This window comes from Euwallacea fornicatus, chromosome 19 (genome assembly GCF_040115645.1).
Source record: "Euwallacea fornicatus isolate EFF26 chromosome 19, ASM4011564v1, whole genome shotgun sequence".
Classification (NCBI taxonomy): Eukaryota; Metazoa; Arthropoda; class Insecta; order Coleoptera; family Curculionidae; genus Euwallacea; species Euwallacea fornicatus.
The window spans coordinates 3,592,897-3,602,722 of NC_089559.1; the positions used below are offsets into that span (position 1 = coordinate 3,592,897).

Consider the following 9,826-nt stretch of genomic DNA (forward strand, 5'->3'; position numbering starts at 1 on the left):
TCGATTTTTTGTGGATAATCGAAATTCGGTCCCGCCAATGATTTGTAATGTGATAAATTAACTAGAAGCTCTCTACAGAATTAACATAGCGGATCTTTAACATTTACATCTACACTGTTTAGTGGTATACGTTTGGAGTAGCACAGATAGAAGGCCAGAAGAGGCGAGAGTAAACTAACCGCTCAATATCGCGCTACGAGAACTCATTTCTATATACGGGATGATTCTTAATCTATACGCATAAATTTGAATAGTTATAGCTGAGGATAAATAATTATTAACAGCGAAAAAAAATGGAGTAAAACATGTTTAGGGTCGGCGATAACAATCTATTCGAAATATAAAAAAGGTCCTGAATTTTATAAAATTTAAAATGTATTTAATTTATCATACTAATTGTTTTCAAGTTATTTCAGTATATTTCGTGATATACAATTAAATTGAGGCACTAAAAGTATACCACGTGAATTTTTTTGTTTTTAAAAACTGAGAAGTAACCAAGTCGTGACGATATGTTTGGTATTTGTATCAGTACTTTTACAACAATGTAGTTATTATGATAAATTAAATGCAGTTTCAATTTTATGAATTTTAGGCCCTCGTATTTTTATTTGAAATAAATTGGTATATCCGAAACTAAAAGTGTTTCACTAAAGTTTTTAAATTTTAATTAATTCAATATTAATTTGTTACTCTTCCTCAGCTATATATCCCAAGTTTATGCGAACAAGTTAATATTCGCCCATTATAACTAACCCACTGACTTATACATAGGGAATAACAATATACATATATAAATAATAATTATATTTAAGGTACTTCGTAATTACGTGTAGAAAATTTAAGGGTGTAACCTTAGATGCATTTCAAGTAGAAAATGTGTAATAAGCAAATGTTCGCAAATGTTGTGTTGTCAAAATACAGGGTGTTAAAATATACAAAAAAAGGTTTTTCTTGAATATTTTTAATATACGTTAAATTAGATTTTTTTATAGATTTAAAAAATAGCATAAATATCATTTTTTACTGAAGTTTAAAGTGGCAGTTAGTTTGTAATTAGCACAAGGTTTACTTAACACAGATAAGAGCCTTCTTGCCACATAAACAAATAATATGTTTTTTGTTTACCTTATAAAAAAATCTGAGTACATGCTAATACGGAGTTTTTGCTGCGCATTTGCATGTTAAAATTCAAAAGTCTAATTTTGGCCATATTGGAAATATTAAAAGAATTTTTTGTCGGTATGTTTTATCACCCTGTATTTTGAAAACAAAGTAGTTGCGGACATAGCGAATTTGTTTATTAGACATTTTCCATTTAAAATGTATCCAGACTTTTGCCCTCAAATTTTCTACAGGTAGTTCGGAGGTACGTATTATGTTTTCCCTAGCCTGTAGCATTTCAGTGATATAGGCTGACCCAATAGAGTGATCACAGGTCTAGATCACAAAAGATCGAAGTCAACATAGTTATCGAACTCGTATAGCATATCGTGTAATTTTTAAAATTTTTACTTTCGATAAAAGCCTAGAGATTCCAATGGCGTGTATTTATTTTAATATTTTAATTTTAAACCGATAGATTAAATTTGTACCCATATGAGGCGTAGATGGACTGTCGTTTAGGTTTTAATTGCAGATGCATGTCACATGCTGCACGCTAATGACTGCCATCTAACGGCCCCCATTCTGTCGTCGTTAAGTGGCACCACCTAGCGGAGCCAACTCCGCCACTGCACGTTTAAAGTTTAAACAGCCGTTAATACCACGTTTCATTAACATACACTCGGTGTCATCGGAGTAACAGCAACCTTCCACTCGCATACAAAGCGCTCTCGTTACGTAAAGGCGCAACGAATCGAAGACGCCCCCCTCCCTCCTCTTATCCTTCTTCAAGCCGCCCCTCCTCCCTGCCTCCCGCCGACAGTCCCCCCTTTCGCCCGATTAAACAGAGTGTTTATCGAGTGTAGACAGTGCACGGTGGCAGCCATTGTAAAGTTCTAGGCCACCAATCATTATTGCGGCAAGAGTTGGAATTACGTTGCTTGGCAACTCTTCTTGTCTTGCTTGCTCTCGATATTATTGCGGCGAGAGGACAAACGCGAGCAGACGCAAGCGCCGCGGCGCCCAAGTGTGTACGAGGCCTGATGAATAATATCATGTGTAATCGGCTACATATTCAGCAAAGAACAGCTATTAAGTGCATATGGCGCCATCTACAGCAACAGCCTGATAAAATATTGGTAGATGGCGCCGATCTATATTTTTTCTCAATTACCGCAGAAACAATTAGGTGGTCGAAGCCTTTAAACAAACCATCTTTTGAATGATTACAAAATAAATTATATTATCTGACTTAAGCAACAGTAACAGCTGACAAATAAAATTACATCAAACACTAACCTGCAATATGTCAAAACTACTCGTTAAAAATTCGTTTCTGCATTTTGCTTCAGATGATTTTGAATTCAACGCCCCATTGCATCGATTGTTGACAAATAAAATTACACTAGAGGGGCCCATGTGGGAACTAAAAGTATCTATTGGTGTACTCTGAAGCGAGACACTTAACCTCACAGGTCACAATTATTTTCTTAAAATTTGTTTCCTTTATTTTTTTCAGATTGTTTTAAATTCTATGCATCGCTATCAGCCCAGGATTCACATAGTGAAATGGCGAGAGCACGCGGGACCCATTACCGACCTGGAACAGGAGCAGTACCGGACTTACGTGTTTCCAGAAACCGTTTTCACGGCAGTGACTGCGTATCAAAATCAGTTGATCACCAAGCTGAAAATCGACTCCAATCCCTTCGCCAAAGGCTTTAGAGATAGTTCTAGGCTGACGGATTTTGATAGGTGAGAAATGTCATTAATGTCAAAATTTAGATATGAAGGCAGTTTATAGGCGTGCAGTATCATTCAGATGTGACATTGCTGAGAGTTTATATAAAGTTGTTGATAAACGTGATGGGGTCTTAAATGAAGACTACACATGTCATTATTCCATAAGTGTCACTGTCATTATACGATAAGTATGTATTGGGTTAATTGAGAACCGTCTTCTGATGACTGTCAAATTTAAGTTCAAATTGAGTTTTTTCACAGTGAAAGTCTAATTCTTTTTTACTAACGCAAAAAATTGTCAGCCGTTTTTGAATGAAACTGCATGTCAACAATAAAAAAATTACTTTGGAAAGTGAGTTAGAGGAAAAGGTGCTTGGAAGGAAAAGTTTTCTACGTCACTGAGTTCTCATTTACCTCAAATCCAATCGGTGCTAAAAAGCGCAATTATCATCGTAGTCTGATTGACTCCAGGAGCGTTCTGCGCTTCGAGTTCACGTCGACAATAAAAATATGCTTTTCAGAGAAAATGTTTCAAAAAATGTGCCTGAAATCGAAACCGTGCTGCTCTTTCAGTTCTCGCCTACCTCAATTTAAGTTTCTCGGAAATAATAGCAAAAAATAGCATCATATTCTGATTAATATCGGAAGCGCGATGGGCTTTATATTAACAATAACAAAATAAACTAAGTTTCAAGTTATATGTCAAAAAAAAATACGGAAAATCGTTTATGCCCCTGAGTTATTGTATTGTCTTAACGAAATTTCTTCTAAATTACACCCAACACTTACGAAGTAATTGGTCAAAACCAGAGGCGTGCTAGATTTTATTTACATGTTAGGAAGCGAACTTTTGAAAAAAATTAATTAAATATTAGGTCGATGTTAAATTAACGACGATTTTTTCGCGCTTTTTTTTTAATAAATTGACGTTTCGTTTAATTTTTTTTTTAAATAATCTTAATTATTTTAGTAATAAAAATGCGTATTGAAAGTTATTTCCATATTCGCCATATTGTGATGTCTCACTTCGAGAAATCATCGAAGGTAGCACAGTCATTTCGCGATCTCAACGAACTTTTTGGGCAGCAACAATCAGTCAAGAGCAAGTGGAAAGATGATTCAATAAATTCAAATCATGCGGCATAAACCTCCCTGATGAAGACACAAGAGGACGATCATTGAATTTTGACGATCGGACACATTTGACGGCCGTGGAAGACGACGAAAGCCTGATCACCAGAATGCTAGCCGAAGACTTTAATGTGAGCCTACGCCGTTTCCAGAAGCTCGGAGAAGTGTGAAAATTGGCTAGAAGGATTCAGCACGGACCCTCCAACAATAATGCATTCGAACGTGTTCTTATTTGTACCGTTTTGCTATACAAAATGAGCAAACGGCGTTTCTGAAGATTCTCGTCACGCGTGATGAATCATGCTTGTAATTCAAAAATGTTAAAAGAAAGAAGGTTTGCGTATCGCTAGGTGTTTCACCTAGAGGAATACCGAAAAACGTCTATTACAAGAAGATCACGTGGGGTGTCTGACGGGACAGAAGCGGAATAATGCACTAGGAGGTCATTTGTTATTGGGGAACGAGGAGGATGAACGATAATATTCGGAATAAAAACGCGCGACGAAAAAGCGACAATTCAACATCAACAACGATGTCTACCTAACTCTAATTGACTACTTTCCACCACATCGTCTTCCACCACGATAATGCACGTTCTCATGTTGAATGTCGTGTCGTCGAATTCATCTCCAATAAGGGATGGGGTTTGCTCCCATATCCGCCCTATTCATCGACCGAAGTCCCTGCGGGCTACGACGTCAATCAATCGTTGAAGAACTGCCAAAGAACCAAAATTTACAACGATTTTGGAGATTTGATGGTCGACGTCGAAGCGTGGATTGCCTTCCAGAGGCGTCACTTCCTTGGCCGTGGAATTGACCTTCTACTGAGCAAACGAAAGCAATTTTTGAAATCGATGGTGAATATGCTCCAGAATAATTATTTAAATGTGTTTTTGTTATATTTTATCGTTGCTTATGTTGAGTAAAGTTTGTTGAAAAGAATTTTCGTTAATTTTGCATCAACCCAATAGTAAAGCATTCTATGCCACTTAACTTTCGCAAACTTTCAGTTCAGTTTCATCTAGACAGTAACTAAAATTTCCAACTCAGTCTGACAAAATGAAGGACGTTTTTGCGTTATGGAAAATGATGGATGTCCTACAAAGCGATTGTGCTAACATCATACCTTTCTAAGGTGTTATCGATAGCCGCGTAACATAATGAGATCGACAGAACGTAATGTAGTGAGAATCAACCAGAGGTTCACGGCCATCACTTCACGATAATTAGGGATTAAAGATCACTGATTAATTTAATTTAAAATTATCAGGATCACAGGACTTTAATTTGATATCAAATTTCAGTAGTAACTACCAATCAAAACAAGTAACTTACCATTCAAAAGCAATCGCAATATCACGCGTATCGGTGATACCAAGAAACATGCCTTTCGAGACCACCCCAGTTCGGTGGGTAATAAAGCTGGCCAAGTAATTAATTGTTTAATTAGTTATTTTATAACTGTCAACAAATTTAATTACGTTCTTGCTGTTCCTGCGAGGCAACGAAATCGATTTGCTGACGGTTGTAGTTGCAGGAAAATAAATTGTTTGCTGTTTTTGCTACTGTGCCACCCACCATGAGATACTAAGACCATGAACGTACAGGAAGCTTGCAAATTTTGCCATAAAACTCCGCTAGAAGAAGCAGCAAACGAGAGATTACGGGAAGACCCATCGAGCATGCCTCAGGTACCAACCTACCGTGCGGTTACCACCAGGTACCATTCAATTTATTTAATTATCTCAAATTGCCATAGTTGAGAGGGCAATTTAAAACCGATTTGTTTTCTTTTTCTGTCGGAACTCCAAATTAAAGAACTACCTAAAGACAATTTAGTATGGGAGTTGTCATTACCACCTCACAAGTTGTTTAAAAAAGGCCCCGTTTCGGGCGAGTTCCAGTCGTTCTTCTCACATTGTTTTCCCCATTATTGAATTGTTTTGTGACCTTTAACACGGTTCGTCCATTAATTTATTTTCTTAGTTTTTTAATGAAAAAGTTGAATTAGGACGGCTCATTACAAATTACACGGCAATTCGAAAGCGATTTGTTATTACTGTCGGAATGGTAACTTAATTACAAGGCCAGACCTGACGAGGATGTTTTTGAATGTTTTCAGTTTAAATGGGCAAATTTGGACAAGACGCAATTTAAAAAAACAGCAGTCTTTAGTACAATTTTGTTTGGAAAGGACCGACTTTATTTTTTTCGGCGTTCTTTTGACCTTGTTTAAAGCGCTAAAAGTCTTCTAAAAATTTCGAATGCAAATAATTTGATATTTAGTCGAAAAGTTCCAAAAATCTATAAGAAAAACTCAATTTGAAAAGCTAGAAAAATTGCCCAAAAGACCCAAAAATTGCTAACCTTTTGGCAATAGATGTAGAAGAGATTCCAAAAATCTATGCTTTCATGTTTGCATTCGGTGTGCTAAAAGCCTTTTAAAAATCGTGAAAAACTTTCCAAAAGTCCGATTTTTTTTTAATTTTGGAAATTCCTAAAAGAAACTAAAAAAAATAAATATAAAAATTGTAACTAAAAACTCACTTATTTTACTTCATCGATTTTATGTGCATTTTAAAACCATTGACCTCTAAATTCCACAAGAAATTATCAAGCGATTCTGATAAAAATCAGGGACGTGCAAGGCTCAGGTTCTATCTTCACAATAAAGGAATCACTTTAAAAAGTTAATTGATTTAAAAAATAGCGTATGAGCAAAAAAGTGCTCTACGCCATTGCACCCTCGCAATGCTTTAATCCCAATCTCGTCTAAATAACAGAAAAAATTGTCGTTAAGTCTGATTAAAGTCAGGGGCGTGCATGGGCTCTGACTGCATGTCAACAATCAAGAAGCCAACTTCTGAAAAAGTTCAACTAAAATTTGCAATTTGTTCTAATGAAATCAGGGGCGCACCAATTTACATGTCGGAAAAATGCTACGAAATTATAAGAGAAAGTTTTGACAAACTTAAAGAAACCCCTCTAAAGTGCGACTTTTTCAAGAGAGAAGTTCCTGAGTTTCTACATGACACAACTTCTACGTGATGAACGTTCATGGAAGACATATGCTGATGTACGAAGACGTAAATAGAGCATACAATGACGTCAAATCTTTGTAAAATGGCCCAAACTGGGAGAATCTAAACAAAGACGTCACTGAGTGAAATATATGTTCATATGTCATAATTTTTGCGTCGAGGTCATTATCACGTCAAATTATGGCGTTAGCAAATAAAAATAATTTACAGTGACTACTAGCCTCACTAAGTGGAACCGGTTACCAGGGACCACAAACCAGAAAATCATCTTTAGAAGAACTGGCAGCGGTGCGCAATAAATCATACAAGTGTGTATGTTGGGTTGCCTGAGTATTACCGCAAATCTTCCCACGGCCAATAGCAGCGACATTGCCGTTGTTAACTATTAGTTTGAACCTTCATTCATTTTCTAGTAAGCTAATCAGAAGGGTAAGGTCAGCTGGAAGATCTTGGAAACGGTCAAAGTTGATGCGAAAATAATTAGGTTTAGATTAGATTCATATTTATACAGGCAATTTGGTTCGGGTTAAGTGCGAGTTGTTTCTGCATGAAAGGATAGTTGTTGGGGCAAAGAGAGCAATGATTAAGGCTGCGGCTGAAAAGCATTTATCTGGAAAATTAAAAACAAGCAATTCCGCAAATGAGCCGAAATTACTCTAATTAAGGTCGGCCTGAACGAAATCGGCCACCAGTAACGCGAAGGTGATAATAAGAGATGATAGCCACGCCCGTCGACCGACCACTATACGGTGCGCGGTAATTAAAGGCGATCTAAGGCTGAAAATAAGTGGGAAAACACTACCTGAGGTGTGAGAAAATGCGGGATTCATTATATCATCAAAGCGGCTCACCGATTGTCCCAAATTACAGGGCGGCACGGCCGGCACCGCCCCCGAGCACCGAACATTCAAAACAGGTAAATTAAATTCTATCATAACTGAAATGAGCTCGAGCCGGAGGCGGCGAACGCTTTTGCCGCCACGTAATTGATGAAAACAAAAAGACCCCTTCGAGCCACTAAATATTAATTGTAGTGGCTCCTACGATGAGGCTGAGAGCAGCCTCTTTCCACTCCTCTTCAATCATTCTCAAACCCTCTTTATTTCTTTACAGAGAGCCCATGGATAGCATTTTCATGGATCAACATTTCCTGCGGTCGTCGCTGCGACTTTACGCTGGCGAGTCCATGGATGCTGAGAACAACAACGCCAACTCTTTGTTCTCAGCTGCGATGGTGGAGAAAGCGCGTGCCCAGCTGCAAATGTGGAATCGAGCAGGGGCGGCCGCTGCTGCTTACAATCCTAACGAACTCCACGCTTTTTTGGTGAACAGCTCTAACCCTCAAATGTTCCTTGGGCAGCGACCCTCAATGCCCCTGTTGGGGAGTCATTTGTATTCCAGCAATCCTTGGCAAAGCCCCCTGCCCCCAGGATTGCTGGGGTCTTCTCGACCCCAAATTACTCCTCCCCCAGCTTCAACTCCTAGTTCCTCAGGTTCTCCCAGTCCCACCTCCATAGGTGGCTCATCAGAACTTCGTCTGCCCAAACCAGTGTTCCCCTCTACTTTGCACCATCGGTTCAGCCCCTATGCGACGCCATTGGGCAGGTCAGTGGCGTCATCACTTAGCCCTACGGGCTCTAGATCGAGCCACTGATTTTACAGGGGTAGTTCGTAGCTAAGCCAAAGAGTCAGCTGAACAGTGACACTAAAATTGTATAATCTTCTTATAATTATTGTAAAAACGTATAAAGCAATGAAAGATTTAGTTGTATAAATAAATGAAGACCAGTATTAACGAGAACTTGCGCTGCTATAGTCGATAGTTCCTTTTGTGTTAGAGAAGTCCGGATAAGTTCGTCGGTCCCACCAATAACGAATGGATTAATTCTCAACGGAATGACAGTCAATGGCAAATGTTCTTGGACCTCCGTGTATATGTACTTAATCCTGTTTATATATGAATTGTAAATATTATTAGGGTACTTAGACCTAAGTTTGTCCGGTTGTTTTGTACTTAGTTATGTTGTAAAGTTATTGTTGTTTTGCATTAAAGTATGATATAGACAAGTGGAATGTAAATTATTTAAATAAAATTCTATAAGTAAATGTTCGACTTTTATTTGGGGAAATGTGCATTAAAACATTGCAGACATTGACATTGACAGGAGTCATATTCATAATAACATTGATATTACGGTACGTGTGCGTTTAATGGATTTACAATTCACGAATATTTTCTTGCGTTTGAAGAATAAAATTAACACGCACGCACACTTGGAAAAAAAATTACCTAACTAGTGCCGAACTGTCTTTACCACACTCGATTACTAACCGAGTTACACTTCGCGTTCGTCAGTCGGTTGCTGTCAAATTCAATTCCTTTCCATTACGAGAAAAACGTTATCTTGATCTGATCGTTAGAGAAACTAATTATCTCGGGACACATTTATTTTTTGAAGATTTACTGAAAACGAAAGCAGTCTACGCCACTGATGACAGCGAATTATTAATTTAGTCTAATTAAAATCAGGTACGTGTCAAACTGGAACTCATGTTAACGAAAAGAGAAAACTATTTTTAAAGATAAAATCTAAAAAAACCTACTTATATGCAAAGAAATACGTTCTACGCCATTACACTCTCGGGTTCGATATGTCACTTTTTTTCAAATGATTGCAGAAATTCTCAACTTAATTCATTTATAAGCAGAGGCGTGCTTGGCTTTAACTTCGCACCATACACGTCACTGTTACGAAGGCGATATTCAAAATAAATTACCTACAAATTTGCAATTGAGACAGACTG

At 37.7% G+C, this 9,826-nt stretch overlaps 1 protein-coding gene across 2 annotated transcripts in view; it reads left to right on the forward strand.

Annotated features, from left to right (window-relative positions):
* Positions 1-9,127, forward strand: part of LOC136345313 (T-box protein H15-like) — a 33,894-nt gene extending 24,767 nt beyond the window's left edge. For both annotated transcript variants that reach the window (XM_066293479.1, XM_066293480.1), the window contains exons 4-5: positions 2,624-2,859; positions 8,135-9,127. In XM_066293479.1, the coding sequence (XP_066149576.1) occupies positions 2,624-2,859; positions 8,135-8,675 (777 nt within the window). In that variant the 3' untranslated portion in view covers positions 8,676-9,127. The remainder of the gene's footprint in view (positions 1-2,623; positions 2,860-8,134) is intronic.
* The last annotated feature ends 699 nt before the right edge of the window (positions 9,128-9,826 follow it).